This window comes from Rhinopithecus roxellana, chromosome 4 (genome assembly GCF_007565055.1).
Source record: "Rhinopithecus roxellana isolate Shanxi Qingling chromosome 4, ASM756505v1, whole genome shotgun sequence".
Taxonomy (NCBI): domain Eukaryota; kingdom Metazoa; phylum Chordata; class Mammalia; order Primates; family Cercopithecidae; genus Rhinopithecus; species Rhinopithecus roxellana.
The window spans coordinates 112,125,766-112,144,260 of NC_044552.1; the positions used below are offsets into that span (position 1 = coordinate 112,125,766).

Sequence of the window (18,495 nt, forward strand, 5' to 3'; positions counted from 1 at the left end):
TACCACCTAGGCTGGACATTTTTTTCAGCCTAGATTCTGGGCCATTAAGATGTATTCATGGCAACTGAAAAGTTGGAATCCTCTCAACTAGAGCAAATATCTGCTGGAATTCTTTTTCTAAGTCAGGGAAAACAAAGTTTTAAAATAATCTATTAGGGGCTCCTTTAGTGGGAGATTGAGAGAGGAAATCCTCAACCATACATCATCTTAGACATTATTTATAAAACAACACCTGTCTAAGATCATTTTAGGCTATGGGGTTGGTCATGTGGGCGTGAATATTCTAAATGATTAGGTTTTAAAGAATTAGCCCTTGAGTGGTGTTCTGAGAGTCCAACACTGTGTGTTCTGTGAAGAATTATAAAATATCTAAGCCCCAACTGTTATCTGCAACATTTACTCATTGTTTTTCATCATCTAGTCATGATTATCAACTGCCAATTCAGAAAGCTGACGCTGCTGCTCATTATAAATAGAAGAATCATAAACTTGAAGGTCAAAAACTTCTTAGGATTGTCTAGCTCAGTGTGTGAGATCTTTGTTTCATTTTGTTTAAGTACAGTTACTTAGGTGTATTGTAAAATAAATAAAGGGACTAAGAACCACCACATAGAACTATGCAGTTATGCACTTGCAACATCCTAACTAAATCTAGTAACATATTAAACTACAGAATTTCTAGGTTTGGGGACCAGACATTTAAATTATGTAAAGCCCCTTCCCTCTGATATAAAGTTTGAGAACAACTGATCAGATCAAATTATCTTGTCAATGTTTGAATTTATTCTGCAGAATGCCTATCTAAAACATATCGTTGCAGGGGGCAAAACTTGAATTAGGTTTTGAAAGATGGTTGATGTACAGAAGAGCAAAAGAAAGAGAAATAAATTTAAAGGAACAAGCTGAAGATGAATAATTGTAACATCACCCCTAATCTCCAGGAAGCCTTCCTGAGCAATCAACCCAGAATCCTTAGGGAAAGATGAAAGAATGGGACACCGGTCTTCACCCATTGGAGGCAAAAATTCAAAAATATTCTTCACGTATTCCAACATCCGCTCTGCAGCATGGGAAGGCTATTTCCAGAAACACAAAAACTAGACGTAAGCTTAAGCTACGAGATTGTTTCTCTATTTATTTATTTATTTATTTATTTATTTCTTTATTTATATTATACTTTAAGTTCTAGGGTACATGTGCATAACGTGCAGGTTTGTTACATACGTATACTTGTGCCATGTTGGTGTGCTGCACCCATCAACTCGTCAGCACCCATCAATTCATCATTTATATCATGTATAACTCCCCAATGCAATCCTCCCCATGATAAGCCCCAGTATGTGATGTTCCCCTTCCCGAGTCCAAGTGATCTCATTGTTCAGTTCCCACCTATGAGTGAGAACATGCGGTGTTTGGTTTTCTCTTCTTGTGATAGTTTGCTAAGAATGATGGTTTTTCAAACTGTGCTGAGTCTAGTTCCCCTTCAGATAAACAGGAAAATCTTGAGACTGCCTCTCCTGCACCTTACCCTTGACAGTTGCAAGTTACTGATTGAAAACTAAGTATCTTCAACAGCCAGGCAATTTTTCCAGTAAGCTTAACATTTTTTTAACTTTGACTTTAGGTTCAGGGGTACATGTACAGGTTTGTAATACAGGTAAACTGCATGTCGCCAGGATTTTTGTGTACAGAGTATTTATACTTTGAAGTTTATAATTTTTAAATTTTCCAAATATAAAATTGTATTTAAGTTCAACACACCTTTTAAAATGATCCTGTGGATTCTCTGGTGTGGTACCACTGGCTGAGGGGGTGTAGGTTGTTCTCTCTTATCTCTCCCTGGACACTTCTATGCTGATCCCCCAACACTGGGCTAGATTTTTTTTTTTTTTTATACTTTAAGTTCTAGGGTACATGTGCACAACATGCAGGTTTGTTACATATGTATACTTGTGCCATGTTAGTGTGTTGCACCCATCAACTCGTCAGCACCCATCAACTCGTCAGCACCCATCAACTCGTCATTTACATCAGGTATAACTCCCAGTGCCATCCCTCCCCCCTCCCCCATCCCCATAATAGACCCCAGTGTGTGATTGATGTTCCCCTTCCAGAGTGCAAGTGATCACATTGTTCAATTCCCACCTATGAGTAAGAATATGCGGTGTTTGGTTTTCTGTTCTTGCGATAGTTTGCTGAGAATAATGGTTTCCAGCTGCATCCATGTCCCTACAAAGGACATGAACTCATCCTTTTTTATGTCTGCATAGTATTCCATGGTGTATATGTGCCACATTTTCTTAATCCAGTCTGTCACTGATGGACATTTGGGTTGATTCCAAGTCTTTGCTATTGTGAATAGTGCCACAATAAACATACGTGTGCATGTGTCTTTATAGCAGCATGATTTATAATCCTTTGGGTATATACCCAGTAATGGGATGGCTGGATCATATGGTATTTCTAGTTCTAGATCCTTGAGGAATCGCCATACTGTTTTCCACAATGGTTGAACCAGTTTACAATCCCACCAACAGTATAAAAGCCATAAGTAGAAAGCTGAAACTGGATTCTTTCCTTACTCCTTATACGAAAGTTAATTCAAGATGGATTAGAGACTTAAATGTTAGACCTAAAACCATAAAAACCCTAGAAGAAAACCTAGGTAATACCATTCAGGACATAGGCATGGGCAAGGACTTCATGTCTAAAACACAAAAGCAATGGCAACAAAAGCCAAAATTGACAAATGGGATCTAATTAAACTAAAGAGCTTCTGCACAGCAAAAGAAACTACCATCAGGGTGAACAGGCAACCTACAGAATGGGAGAAAATTTTTGCAATCTACTCATCTGACGAAGGGCTAATATCCAGAACCTGCAAAGAACTCAAACAAATTTATGAGAAAAAAATAAACAACCCCATCAAAAAGTGGGCAAAGAATATGAACAGACATTTCTCAAAAGAAGACATGCATACAGCCAACAGGCACATGAAAAAATCACTGGCCATCAGAGAAATGCAAATCAAAACCACAATGAGATACCATCTCACACCAGTTAGAATGGCAATCATTAAAAAATCAGGAAACAACAAGTGCTGGAGAGGATGTGGAGAAATAGGAACACTTTTACACTGTTGGGCTAGATTTTTTTTTAAGTCGGTTTAGAGGACACTTAAGGAGGAATGCTGAGGTTAGTGGTCTAGCGGCAGTATCAAAATCTGTTCTACCTTAAAAAGTAAGTGCCAGAAAAATTGCCCAAGTAGGCAATATAACAACTGGAAAGTCCCATATATCCATCTCAAACAACTGTAGCAAATCCAAGCATTTATGAAACTTTCCTGAATCAACACAAATGGATCAAAGACAGTTATTTCTATGTTTGCAAACCTTGAAATAACTAAAAGTTCATCATAGGCAGATGCATAAAGAACGACATATACATAAAAGTCAAGCACAACATTTCAGAAAATGCTTGTGTAGGTAAACTAGAAGAATACACTTGTGAAAAAGCCAAAAAAAATTAAATCACAAAACTTGGCATGATTTCTTTGTTCATTATTTGTTTTCAGTTTTGGTTTGTTTCTTCTGCATATTGTATATATTTGAGAATACCAATTAAAGTCATGATGTTTAAAGAAGAAAAAGAAATTTCGGACTTGCTCTTCTATCAAGCAACCAAATCAGAAGTTTGTTCTATTAGTTAATAAATCCTTACCAACCTATTTGTAATAGTTGAGTACATTTCAAGGAAGATCATTAATGAATAATTTAGAAAAGCAGATTTTCTTAAATATACACAGTTTAAGAAGTTAAATACAATATTCGAGTGATAATAAATGTTACTGTATTCCACACATACACAGTAAATAAACAATTATATTTTCAACTCCAAAAGGCCTTTTCTTCTAATAAACTCAGAGCTCCACACATTTTCCTATTAAATTCAACATTATCCTTAATCTTGGATGTTAAATACGTAGAAAATAATACTCATTCTTCAGAAAGGAAAGTCAAGGGCAGTAAGATTTACTTATTTTTCCTAACTTATGAATATTAGATGACAAAATCAAGAGTAAAATTAATGATCCAAACAACTAAATTCAAGGTCTAAGGTCCTGAGTTTGTGTAGAATTAGAAAATATTACTAAAAATGAATCTTCTAAAATTGCCTTAAGTTTTAATTCAACTTATTTTAAATTTTGATTGAAAATAATCGATATGCATATTATGTATATACATTCGTGAGTTGCTCAACAACAGGAATACAGTCTTAGAAATGCATCATTAGGTGATTTAATCACTGTGTGAACATCACAGAGTGTACTTACCTTATAAGTACACCCCGAGTGTACTTATACCAAACCTAAATGGTATAGCCTAATATATACCTAGGGTATATGTTATAGCCAATTGCTCCTAGGCTGCAAACCTATATAGCATGTTACTCTACTGGATATGACAGGCAATCAGAACACAATGGTAAGTATTTGTGTAGCTAAACATTTCTAAACAGAAAATATACAGCAAAAATATGGTATTATAATCTTACGGGATCACTGTTGCATATGCAATCCATCACTGACTACAACACTATTAGGCAGAAATGAATGCAATGATATCTATACTTATTAACTACATACACACACACATACACACAATGTTTCAGGTAATGGTGATGCCTTGGAACTAAACATAAAGCATTGAGAATTCCTTGAGGGCAATTTACTGTATCCCTCAAAGAAGTATACAGTACTTGTAAATTGTTCTCTAATGCATTTTCCTTGAGATTAATTGGTAACTTTTCCTTGCTTAATCATTTGATCTGGCCATGTCTTAAGAAGACATTCCTTTATTTCCTTTCAGAATTTTGCTTAGGAATTATCTGAGTGATGTTTAATTTTATATGTCAACCTGATGAGGCCTTGGGGTGCCCAGCCATTTGGTCAAACAATTTGGGTGTGTCTGTGAGGGTGTGCTGGTATGAAAATAACATCTGAATCAGTAAAGCAGTAGATGGAGCAAAGCAGATTGCCCTCTGTAATGTGGGTGGGTTTCATCCACTTAGTTGAATGCCTGAATAGAGTGAAAAGACTGACCCTCCTAAGAGAAAAAAGGGAATTCCTCCTGCCTCACTGCCTTCAAGCCTGGGTTTTATTTTTCCCTTTTTCTTCATGCCTTTGGGTTCAAAATGAAACACTGAATCTTCCTGGACCTCAAGTCTGCTGGTCTTCAGGCTAGAATTATACCACTGGGTCTCTAGCTTTCCAACTGCAGATCTTAGGACTTGTTAGCATCCACAATACCATAATAGTGTAAGCCAATTACTTATAATAAATATCCACACCCTCCTCTTCTCTCTCTCTCTCTCTTACTTCCTCCCTGCTGCGTGTGTGTATGTGTTTTCTATTTCTCTGGAGAACTTTGACTAATATAATCTTTGATCTGAGCTCAAGACCTTAAAGGTTTCAGTGATCAAGGACAGAGATGTGTCTTTTGCTTTCATTTCAGTAAGAGAAAGAAGATCCACTTACTCTTCATAAAATGCAAGCAACAGACTGCAAAATCATTTGACTGCTTATTGCAGACCAAGTCAAGTCCATCCTCTATTTTCAATTGCTTTCCAGTGGCTACACACAGGAGTCTAAAGCCTGTAACCTAAATACTAAAATCTGAAAAATCAAGGCCTTATCTATGCCCCTGCAGTGCTAGCCCATTATCTGTCCCAACACTCATTTTCTTAATTTATGCCTAAATTCCTTTTCTTGTGCTGAGTATTCCACCAATGATACATTTCCTCCTTCTTTCTATCACACAATGTTTTCAGGCACCAGCCAGAATCCTATCTCTTCTGGAAAAACTTAAGCCCATAATAATCTCCTTTAAACAACTATTGTATATATTTTCTGTATCATACAATTGATACTTTAATATGTACATATCTTTTCTCTTTAATTGGATTACACAATCCTTAATAGCAGAAGCTAAGTCTTAGAATTCTCTTTTCCAAATGCCTGCCACATAATATGTGCTCACTTTAATATTGTTGAATGAATGGATGTAGCAAAAGCTTTGACACTGAGAAAAGGAACAAGTAAGCAGGTATGCAAGAGGCTGATAGAGCTACACATTAAGGAAAAAAAAAGAGAGAAAAGAGCAATAACCTATGAGATAATGTACTAGAAAAGAAAAGGCAAATGAAACAAAGTAGACACACTTCTAGGGGAGCTATCAGAATTATTTCTAAAATGAATTCAAAGCACAGGGAGTCAGAGGCTACACTGAAAAATAAAAACAGCAAAATTCAGTTTAAAAAATCACTAGATTGGCAGCCAGGATAATCATGTTTTGGTACAAAATCTGACATTAATTGCAATTTAGAACAAGCTATTTAACTGTCCTTGGCAATTGACCTCTAAACTTAGGACTCTAAATGTGGTGACCTTTGAATTCCCCTTTAGCTTAGATAATCCAGGATTCTATAGTTTTCATTCATTTTGAGAGTTCCCATTTCATTTCTTCTGGGGAAGGAAGGACCTGAATGCACTAAAACCTATGATGAATTCAATGCAAGAAGCTTCAGAAAGTAAAGGGAGAGGTAAGAAAGGAAGGATTAAATAACAACATAAAATAGACCAAATAGCTATGAATATACTGAAATTTCAGAAGCAGAACATTTCTTTAATATTTGTTTTGTTCCTTTGGTCATGTTAGCTGAGTAATATTATCATTGTGCTAGGTCAAGGACTTAGACTGAGACTGAGCTGGAGACAGAAATGAGAGCTAGAGGCAACATCTTCCAAATTCTTGCTTTAATTCAATAATAGAAAAGTAGTTAATGGATTGAAAAGGAGGTAAAAAGCATTAAAAATCATTTTGATTGGAGAAAGTGTCAATGTAAGAATATAATTTACATCTTATTTAAAATAAGCACTTATACTAAAAGATTTGGATTTTTACAAGCAAGCAAAATATCAATTTACAAAGCATTGGGATGTCTGGCAGTAAATTTTAAAAAGACTGTGTAGCAAATGTCATTTAACTTCTCTCTTTCCTCAGCCTCCCTTCCACACCTGTGCTAATCACTCAGCACTCCCTTAGGCACCCAGTATTTTCTTTCGTATCTGAGCATCTCCATCACAGACAATATTGATTGGTCCTAATACACTCATCCTAACTCTACAGTCTTGAGACTATGTGTTCCCTCTTCCGGAATATACTTGTCTTAAAATAAGGCCATGGAATAGGGCAATACTTAACCAAAAAGAAAGACTGATAGAAGTACATGTATCAGTAGAAAAAATGACTAAAAGACATAACCTCCCCATCCTTTCAGATCTTCACAAATGGCCCTGCTATCTAGTGACCTAACTTTCTACTAAACCCAGAAAATAATATTGTTCTTAGTTAAGAAAATAGAGTTTAAATCAACCTATAAGCAGAAACCTAAAAACCAAATGCTATATTTGAATGCTGCTATCTTTGAGGAGGATTATCAAAGCCCAAATGCAAAAGTAAAATTAAAAATTAAAAAAAAAAATCCTGCAGAAAAGTTTTTTCTGAGTCTTTTAACCTCCCCACTCCCTTTACCACAAATTAGTTTTATCAGTTAGGTAACTGTCACTTTGAAAAATACAAAAATATAACATAGTTGGCTTTAAGAGTGTGAGGCAAGAGACAAACTTTACTTATTTGGTGATCAAAGAGATGTGAGGGAAGCAGGTGTGCCTTAGAGGAACTGTGGAATGTGAATGGGCCAGAGGGTAAAAATGGGACCACATCCCCCCTCACCTGCTATATGCTTTTGGTGTTTACAAATCTGAAGTTTAACAACTTTTTTCAAAATTGCATACATAAAATTTGGGAGATTTTTATACAAAAATTAGTTTCATGTTTTTCTAGAAATATCAAAGGAACTGACAACTCTGAGTAGGCAATGCCACATGGCAAGAAACAGGTGGAGTGAATAATCTCATATGTGACTGAGACTTGACTTTCACCTTGGGACTGATTGTACTTCAATGTTCCCAATGTTAAGCAATGATCTACCCTTTCTTCAGGGGCAGAAGGGACTGGAATGCATTGAAGTATAATAATATGAATATAGAAGTTACAGTAAGAAAAAAGGTCAGGATTTTAAAAACAACCTAAAATAGATCAAATACCTATTACTCTATTGAAACTGCAGGAAGAGAACATTCCTTTATTGTCTCTGTGTTTTCTCTACTACTGCCTAGCTTTCTTTATAAGAAAAAAATACCAATAATCAAATTTTAGAGAAAAGTCAAATTTTCTTTCAGTTATAGAACATAGAAAATTTATCATCAACATTTACCCTTTAACAGACTGTATATGCTCAAACAATTTCAAATGCCTTTTGTTTTTCAAATGAGAAAGATCTATAATTCCATTTATTAAGTCAGCTCTTAAAAATGTTTTATTATTGAAACTTGGTCCTAAACCTAGGTTCACAGTATATGATAAAGATTTAAAGAAAGCTTATTTAACCTACATTAAATCTTGATAATGCATTAATGAGTCTTTTAAAGGGATAATTTTAATTCCCCAATCTTCAACCATAAAGACTATATAGTGCTAATCTGCCTTGCCCTTTCAATTAAACTTGTTAAGGGCGTTCTATTTAGTCAGCACCCTGAATGGGCCATTAAAATTCTTGTTCTGTAAGAGTTGTGTTCAGTGCTCTGTTGTTTTAAATTCCATTAAATCCAAATGGTCTTTATCGCCCCATGACCACTGCGACTTCAATCAGCCAATTTAATTACCTTACAAAATTGTCAGCAGAAGCAGCAAAGAAAAACAGGAAGCCCTATGACGTTATCAGATTGAAATCTTCCTCTTCGGTGTTTAATCTAGACTAGTCAATAATGATGATGTGCACCTACTTCCTTCCCTTTCAGGGGTTTCTGACCTCACTTTTCATGCTAAGATTTAGGGTAGAAGATTCATTTGAAGCACTTCTAACACTTTGATAACTGGACTACAAATTGAAAACCCTTTGAAGATAAATCTTCACTACCCAAATGAAAAATAATCAACACTTAAATTTCAATATATCACCATGCTACTGAGGAAAATCAAGGATCTCCTGCAAGCCCTAAGTATTACACATGCAGTAGATTAATAATTTAAGTATGTTACATTTTAAAGACAGTAAACTACTTTCTACTCTGATGTGCAAAAATGTGCATTGACAATTTCCAGCCAATAAATGTAACTGGGGCTACCATAACAAAGTCAAATCTTAAGAACTGAAGGACAAAGTGAAGTAATTTCTCTCACTGAACATTAATTTCTACCACAAAAGAGCAAGGCATTTTCTTTTTCAGAAATCATGATAACTAAATGGTATGAAAGATTATGTCATTGTTATCATAGACAACAGTTTATGTAATGGTGAGTAAACTTGAAAAGGTTCTGATAATCAATGATACACCATCTTTTGATCTATGGTATTTTCCTTCTTCATGTGAGAGGAGTTCACATTAACTTTCTTGTGCTGAGTAAATGTTGAAAGAGTGTCATTTGAGAATTCAAGGAATGAACACACCGTGATGATCACTTGCATTAAACCAAAAAGCAAAGTTAGTCTGAAGAAATGTCTACTGACATATAAACTATGTTCGCTTCTGAAAGACAATCTCACAAAGCCAGAAAATGTGTTGAATTTCATGTATCTGGGTAAAGAAAGCATGCAATTTCTAGAAGACAAAAAGATCATTTTTCAAAGTCATTTTCTGAAATGATTGTGCCTCTCTTGATGGATCACATCAAGTTATTCTTTGAAGCTTTAAGAGTAAGTGAGAACTTATGAGAAAAACTGATTTTTTAAAAGTGTAGTCGTTGTGTTGGCGATTCTTGGAACGATTTCTCTCCCTTGCATTCCACAGCTCAGCTAAGCAGGTGTTCAGGCTTTATCTGTTGCAGATAGTAGCCGCTATTACTCCCCCATCCCCGCCTCCCAAAAGTCAGTTTTCCTGCTTCCAGATGTAAGGCCACTCCTCCCTCCCGCCCACCTCACCTCTCAAAGGAGGAAAAATCTCTTTCAAAGAATTTGTAGAGTGGCGGCTTGTGAGCTCACTCAATTCACTCTCACTTTTCGATGTTGCAGTACATCTGCTACTAATTATTGTATCTGTGAGCAAATGGGATGCCCAGCAAAACAACGGGATTTCCATAGGAACCCTTTCTGTTCTCTCTCACTTCATAGATTTTATCCAACAACGTATAGGCGGTCCCTTAAACTGGCTGTATTCACCTTCTGTGTGTACGCAAGGAGGTGACTGTGTGCTGTCCCACAAACAGCTGGTCAGTGCGCAATGCCAAAGAGACCCTAGAGCGTCTGGGAGGGAAGACTTTTGCTGGGAAACCTTTAAGACAGCAGTTCCACCGGCTTGTTTAAGAGAAAAGTTAGGTCGAAACATCAGAAGGGAAGACATGGCCTACCATATACTCAGCAATTCGGAAAGAAAACCTTGGAGATGGTGCCCAGGAGTCTAAGCTTGGGTTGATGTCTTTGCTACTGGAGCTGTAAACTCCAGTTCAGATGAAAATTTCGAATGACAACCTGACCTCGAAGATCGGAAACAAGTGATAGCTTGGGGAATGATTTCTTAAAGAAGATGTTTAAAGATGCGAGGGCTCCCGAACGGTGAACTCGAGGCCAGCCCAGCACAGCACACAGTCGGAGCAGGCTTCTGAGCTTCCTCGCACTTCCGTAGGTGCAGGGGTCAGTGCATCCCCGGAAGAGAAGGACCGACTAAAGTAACAAAAGAAAGGTTCAAGTATCTCCGCCGCCCGCCGTAGTTCGGCTTAGAGGCCGTGGAATTGGTCATAACCCCGCGGACGGAAGAGTCCCGCCTTCACCCTATCCAGGGGCAGGCAAGGCCTGGACGCAGCTGCGGAGAAACAAAGATGCCTCATTTACATACGCTGGGACGCGCTGGATGCCCTGTACCCGCTGGGCCAGCGCTCTGGAGACGCCTGCCTGGGAGAGTCGCAGGCTCTGCGCCCAGAAAAGCCGGCCAGAGAACAACTGGCTCGACCTAGGGCAGGAGAACTGACTCTCTAAATTGCACCTTGCCCGCCGGGTGGGCACTCAGGAAAACCCTAGTTGTCCCAGCACAGGATCAAAGGCGGGGTAACAACCAACACTCACTGCCAGGGGCTCGCCCGCCTGCCTAGAGGTGACCCTTGGCTGACCCTCAGGTCGCTGCCATGGGGCCTCGGGGCAGCACCCTAGGGTCGGTGCTCCGGGATACCTTTTCTCAGAGATGTTTGCTGAGCGGCTGCAGAGCAGCAGGCCAGCCTGTGCAGTCAAGCGGGAGTCGGCTGGGGCTGGAGATAAAGGGGGAAACAGGACAGAGGCGCTCCTGGGTGTAACTGCAAAGTTTTCTTGAGCACTAAAGAGACGTCACTGTGCCAAAGTCTGAGGCTTGCATCTGGGGGGCGCCTGTGTCTTCGTGCGCGCGCGCGCGTGTGTCTATGTTTGAGTGTGTGTAAGAGAATGTGTGTGTGTGTATGTGTGTTTTATTGTGTGTGCCACACAGAGAGGGAGAGGGAAGCGCGGGTAAGAGGGTTGCGCACGCTGAAGACTGGCGGGGGAGGCTGGGGACGTGGCAAGGGTTCAGCACTCTAAGCGGGGGCTGCCCCTCGCCTCACAGGAGGTGACAGGAGGACGCTGGATCGAATCACAGTCCTACTGGGAGCAAGAGGAAGGGTAACACAGAGCCTCCACTAGCGGGGAAGGGGGGCTGGGGTGGCCGCCTGGGCGGGCTCCGCCGTTGCCATAGCGCCGCGGCGGAGGCGCCTGGCGGCTGCCGGCGCATAGCCACGCCAAGGGTGGGGGATGGAAGGGGCACTGGAAGCTGCCTCCCCAGCAGAGGCGGTGGGTCTCTCCAGCACTGGGGCAGCTGCTCCATGTGCAACTCTAAGCTCTTCCCTTCCAAGGCACGGGGCCAGAGATGAGGCATTGGCTCGACTTTTGAGCCAAGGTTGAAAATAACCATTCTCAAGAGTGGCTTATACGTGCTCAACCAACCATCCAATCCACTCAGAAACATGTTTAGCCCAGAAGAAAATAAAACTCCCACCATTGCATCAAAATAGCCCCAACAGGGAAATGTTTCAGTAACAATGTACACAGTCCTTCCCCACAACTCAGGTCAGAAATCGGAAGAAATGCATCTCCACGTGGAAGATGTTTGAAGTTAGTGCAGAAAACAGCAGGTTATCTAGAAGCTGGACTGTTGGTTTAGGGTTATCAAGGGACTAGTGTGGAGATCTTTGCCTACTACCATATTTTTTAAAGACATTTTTAGTAAGCATTGGTCTAAGAAAGCTTGTTTGCGTGTAGGTACGTGTGTGTGCGTGTGTGTGCGTGTGTGCGAGAGACAGCTCTTTTGGAAAGCTGCTACGCACTCTGCTACAGTCGCCAAGATTTTTAATATGAAGATATGAAATGATCAGCGAATGTAACAATCTAATGATTCAGCAAATATTGTGCTGCAAGACCAGAGCGGCAATAATTAAATCCTTAGAGTATTGGTGGCAGTTTTCCGGCTCCAAGTCTTTTTTCCATCTAGTCAGCAAACACACTTAGTAACGCACACTCATTCACAAACACACATCAGAATTCCTCAGGATTCCATCTAATTGGGATGAAATACTCCAAATATTGGGCAAACTACCATACTGTAGCACTTACCATATTTGAAGCCTAACTGCTGAAAACACACACACAAAAACACACATGCACACACACCCGTGTGCGTACACACACATTTCCAATGATATAGAGACCTGTTTAATTCTGTCCACAGAAACAGTCATTCCTGTGGATGCTTGTTGCTAAGAGCAACGTGCTTAAGTACCATCTAAAGGCATGAAAAAAGCATGAAAACTACTACAGTAGGGATCCAGCTATAACCCAGTGCCTCTTTTCTCATCAGCAGGCTTTTTGACTGTGGGGCATCTGTGTGAATGTGTGGTAGGGTGAGGTTCCCTTTTCGAATGTATGTGAAATATCCCTACCTTGGATCTACAAAGCCTAGGGGAGATCGTGAATTTGATCAGTGGGGGGGGGAAAAACACACACACACATGGGAAAATGGAAAGACAGGAGATGCTGTTGGCATGATAGAAGATGCAGGCAATCACTCTTCAGTTTAAATTTGACCGAATGACTTAATGTGTCTGCATTTATCTCAAAGACACATACTCAGGATTATATGGTGTCCTGCACTCTTTGGTCTGAATCCACTTGAACTGTCAGAGGAAGTGCCTACAATGGGAGCATTTATCCTGTTGGCTTTCTCCTTTCTTCTCGTCTTATCTACTTTAGAGAACTTTCCCTGACTAGTTCTGCTCCTACTAAAACTCCTTTGGCCATCCAGAGCACCGGAGCCTCGCCCATGCTTCATTTATCCAAGCAATCACTCTGACCCTCTGACCAGGGTTTCCATTGGAATCCCACGTTTAGATTTTCCTTCAAGCTCCAAAGAAAACCTGATTCTTAGAAAAGCAATGCATTTCCATAAAAAAAAAAAAAGTCACTACCTAACGTCTTTCGTCTTGCCAGAGTGAAATAAAGATGCAGACTTAGTCACCCCTCCTCAAACAACTACTCTTCCCCACCGCCCCAAGATACTATCTTTCATTAATTAGTCCATAACGTCCAGAAAGCTGTAAGAGGGGGACTCAGCAAGTTAAAAGCAAAAACAAACAAAAAGCCGTTCTAATTTTGACGCTATTTCTTTCCAGCTAAGTAGCAGCCTCCCTGTGTTAAGTAGAACCTCGAATCTTGCAACATTTTTTAAAGCTCTGCATCCCAGTAAGGGGACCAGGGACTGGAAAAGCGGTGGAAACAATCGAAAAGGCTCTCTGGCAAAATAAATCAAAAGGATTAGTACCTTTCATTTGCACGTGAGAACTGCCCTGGTCACTGGCAGAAGCGGACAGGCGCAACTCGCCAAAGAGTTACCGGGTGTTAACTCACCAGCCCCGCAAGCTGAGAGGCGTGCAGCCCCGGCGCGCACTTTCGCGCGGACAGCGCACCCCTGCAAGCTCGCAGGGATCCGGGGGAGACAGGCGCGAGTGGCGGCTGACCGTGCCTCCAGCGTCATCATCATTTCCTTGGCAAGCTACTGTGGGGAGGTAATGCAGAGACCACTACCAGACACTGGCCCTCCCTTCACCCTCCCGCGGCTAAAAATAAAAATAAAGAAGAGAATAAAGGAAAGCACAAGGAGTTCTTTAAAAGCCCCAGGAGACGACAGAACAGTGAGCAGATCAGAATCCACGGAGCCCACCGCCAGGCAGAGCGAACCCGCCTGTTTACATCCGGCTGCCTCGGAGCGGATACCAGGCAACCGAGAGAGATGGGGAATCTTACCAAATCTTAATACATGTGTAGTTCCTTGAGAATATCCAATCCACAGTAAACAGAGCAGGAGTTTAACGGTGCGCCTGAAGACTGGATTACTTAGAATCGGGAAAATAATCTTCATGGTGTTTCTGTGCCCACACGCACGGCACCCACTTCCCCGATCTAGCGTTCAGCTCCCGGGTTCGGGCAGAAATAAGGATGCGTCGAGTAGTGACCGCAGACACGATCACGGCATGGTCACAGAGAGAGGAAGGAGTCTCCGCTTCCCAAACCCATTAGCAATCGCTGCATGTTCTTCACTCACTGCGCCAAGGAACAACCTTCCACTGCAAGGAATGGTGGGACATCCATGTTAGTCGGAGAGCATCCGGGAGAAATCCAGCACGCACACCCACAATGTCCGGCCGCGCGAGCCTGTGGAAGCAGAGGAGGAGGGAAATCAATAGGAAACCCAGCCTTGGTAACGGACGAGATGTCGATAGCGAGCCACAGCCCGGCACAAAAGGCGCTTTGCTCGCAAAGGTTTTGCCAGGCCCTATTCTACTGCACTGCTGCACAGCTTCTGACGTGAAGCCAAGATTAAGTGAGAAAGATTGAGATAGCTGCTCTCCTCTTAAGGCTCCCGGCCAGTGAGCTCCCCAATATCTATTATGCAACCTATCTGACAGCCCGCCTTGAGTTGCAAGAAAGAAGTCGACTTATTTATGTAGACGACATTGCTTTTATTTTCAATAAGTCTTTGCTGAGAGACTGACTGGTGTATGTAACCGGGCTTCTTATAATCAGTTGACGAATTTCAGTAAATTACTAGCTAAATCAAAGTCAGTTCTTCTGGCAACTGTAAAAAAGAAAGTGATCTAAGACGGAGGAATTTACTGTAAATCTAACTTGTGGTTAGGTTAAAAGAGTCTTATGTATACTTTTTTATTTTGGCCAGGAATGAATATAGATTGGAATGCAATTGGAGAGGTAAACCCACTCTTTAAAAACTTGACTGGGGTATTCCTTGATTGCTACCCAGAAGTAGAAATTTCTTCAGTGAACTTTTATGGGAAAAATATCAAATTAAAATGGAGAAATTACATTTCCCACCCATTTTTTAAGTTCAAAGAAAATAATTGTGCGAATATAAAAACAAGGATGTTTGAATTGGTGCAGCAAATTCTAAAGCCTTCAATAATTTACGCCCAAATTTCTTTGCATTTTAGTTTTTTGAACATTCTTTTTACTAAAGAGGCAGAATATGAGATCATAGCTTGAGCGACATTGAGTGTTATAGATTCCTCTAAAAGTGTCTTATCATTTGCTAGTTTTCTGGGGGAAATATTTAGAGTCACCAGGTAGTGACTCTCTTGGCTTTCATTAGGAGTTTATTCAAGAAATAAAGTACAGAAATAGAATTTCTTTCAACACAAAAATACATTTTTATTATTAAAATAGGTAATATGCTGTCTACTTATTAAACATATGCAATGCTGATATTTTACACTAAGTGAAACTAACATCTATAATAAATATATCATTGTCAACATTTTTAAATGATTAAACATCACAAAAGGCAAACTGTTAGACCTATATCTTATAATTAATCTATTTTTCATAACCAACTAACAGGGCATAGGTTAAATTTTACAAAAAAAATACTACTTGAAGGCTAATTTTTAAATAAGGAGTGATATGAGTGATATGAATATTTGACTGGTTATTTTTCCTCCAAACAGCAAAAAAACACTATAATGTTTTCATTTCATTAAAGTGATTTTTTAATTTAAATTTTCTTAAGATATTATAAAGTGCTGATTTAAAGAGAAATCTACATTTTGCAAAGGCATTAAGTGACATTGATTTTTTTTAAGATGGAGGCAATAACAGCAGTGTCAAAAATAAGTATCATGAATGGCTAGTTCTGCAGTCTAGCAGGCAATTCAATCAAATAATTTGACTATTTGAGCACCTTAAAAGGAACACCTAGTGCTAAAACCAAGGGTATCTAGCGACTCCTTCAGTCCATGTTTAAAATATCTCTTATAAAACACACAGCCCAACATGTTCTATCTTGTATTTGCTGTCTCATTTATTCCATTCTGTTTGTTCATTTTCTTTTTGATCCTAGCAGAGATAATAATGACTGCCAGGGGAAAAAAATAATTCTTTGCATTTTTATCTGCCAATATAACTGATATCTACTGCCTGAAAATAGCATTTTTTTGTGACTAATCAAAATACTGAAATTTCACAGTGTAGCTGGCATTTATTGGAACCTCAGAAAACAAAATGTACCATATCTCTTTGTTCATGTATTCCGTTAATATAATGACATTTTACATTATGGCCGCAACTTTTCCACTTGAAACTAGCATTCTAAACTATTTATTTTGGGGAGTTTATTTGGATGTCTAGTTGGAAAAGTGAAAGATCAAACTTCTATATTCGTGAAGTTATTACACAATAAATTAAACAGTTAAAAGACTGTATTTTTTTTTTACTATTAATTGATCCCCAAATAACCAATTTTGCACATATGGTAAATTAGATTCATTTACATCCATTAACTCAGTTGAAAGGCTTTAACACAACAGATAGCAATTCCACCTGTCCAATTGAACTTCTACAAGACTGGAGACGACCTTTCTTCAGGACCACGGACAGCGCTCCTGGCATTATTTATTCTGGAGTAGTACATTGAAAGTAGTACAATAAATGACTAACATGATATTTGAGTGACAATGTGCAAATTTCTACTACACAGAGTAAAGGAATTGGAATTATTGCATTGTTCACATTATCAAGAGGACTATTTTATCAATTGTGTTGTATTGTTCAGTGCAACTAACTGGGATTGCTTGATAAGCCCAAGATGTAGTCATCTTTTTTTGTAATAAGGCATACTATTAAAAAAAAAAACACTTACATTAATTGTGAGTTTCCTCATGAACACTAAACTACTTGTTTGTCAGTACAAAAAAATTGCCAGAAAGACCACAATTCAGAATGCCAAATAACATGCTGTCAATATTCAGTGGCTAAAGACATTTTTTAAATGTACAATTAGTTATCACTTTCAATTCTACACCTCCAGATTTCCATCTGTTACTAGAGTAATTAGATTAATTCTTGTTCTTTCTCATTAAACTCACTCACTTTCTAGGGGGAAAATGCTAAATTTACCTGCCTATACTACAATAAAATGATTTGGTGGCATAGTTGATGCCTTAATGTGTGGCAATTTTGAAGTTATTACAATTCTTCCCCAATACTGATACCACCCATCATCGTTCTGAGGTTATATGAAGGATTAATAAATTCCTTATACAGTATTTCACTGACTAGATTTAACCCTTTTAAAAATTGTATCAGTTCTGTAATTTGCTCCTTCCTTAAAGGAAAAGGAAAACCACTGCTATTGGATATCAGGCAAATATATATACTAAGTAATAGTAAGATTTATATCTTTTATTCTATGGTCTCATTTTTTTCCTCATTTTAACCATATGGCACTCTTTATTTCTAGGAGCCAAGGCTCTGTAGGTTCCAAGGTCAAAGGAGAGATAACAAACTGCAAACACACACATACATGCACACACAGAGAGAAGCTGTGTTTAGAAGTATACTTCAAAAAAAATCATAGAAGACTGACACACATATCAAACCTATGATAAACTGACAAAGAAGAAAATGCATATCATGTCGATGTAAAGCTTCTTCCAACAACAATAACAACAAAAACCTCTAGCTTCATCTTTCACTATATTTTTATATTTGCATATACTAATGACCTCTTATTCTTGGGCACTATTACTTGAGAAGCAATTTTAGTTTCCTATTCTCCCAGTGAAAATGAATCTTATTCTAGTTAGCTGCCACCTGCTGGGGTATGAGGAAATGTGTAATAATCTTTATAGCACAACATTTAAAAAGACAATGCCTATACCTTTTGCTGGAAACAGCAAATACATATCCCAAAACAACCTGAATTTCAAAGATGTTTCAAAGGTTCTTACACGCCATAGTTATATTTAAATTTTTCACATGGAATTCTTACTAAGGATTCCACTTGACTTGTCACAGAAGTCCTGCTGTTACGTGACA

The 18,495-nt window shown here is 39.0% G+C and overlaps 1 protein-coding gene across 5 annotated transcripts in view; it reads right to left on the reverse strand.

Moving 5' to 3' along the window:
* The window catches only part of GRIK2 (glutamate ionotropic receptor kainate type subunit 2), a 744,221-nt gene extending 729,401 nt beyond the window's left edge, over positions 1-14,820 (reverse strand). For 3 of the 5 annotated variants that reach the window (XM_030929512.1, XM_030929513.1, XM_030929514.1), the window contains exon 1: positions 14,413-14,820. In XM_030929512.1, coding sequence (XP_030785372.1) covers positions 14,413-14,527 — 115 coding nt within the window. In that variant the 5' untranslated portion in view covers positions 14,528-14,820. The remainder of the gene's footprint in view (positions 1-14,412) is intronic. The other 2 variants (XM_030929516.1, XM_030929515.1) reach the window with 1 other exon arrangement.
* Positions 14,821-18,495: the final 3,675 nt, after the last annotated feature.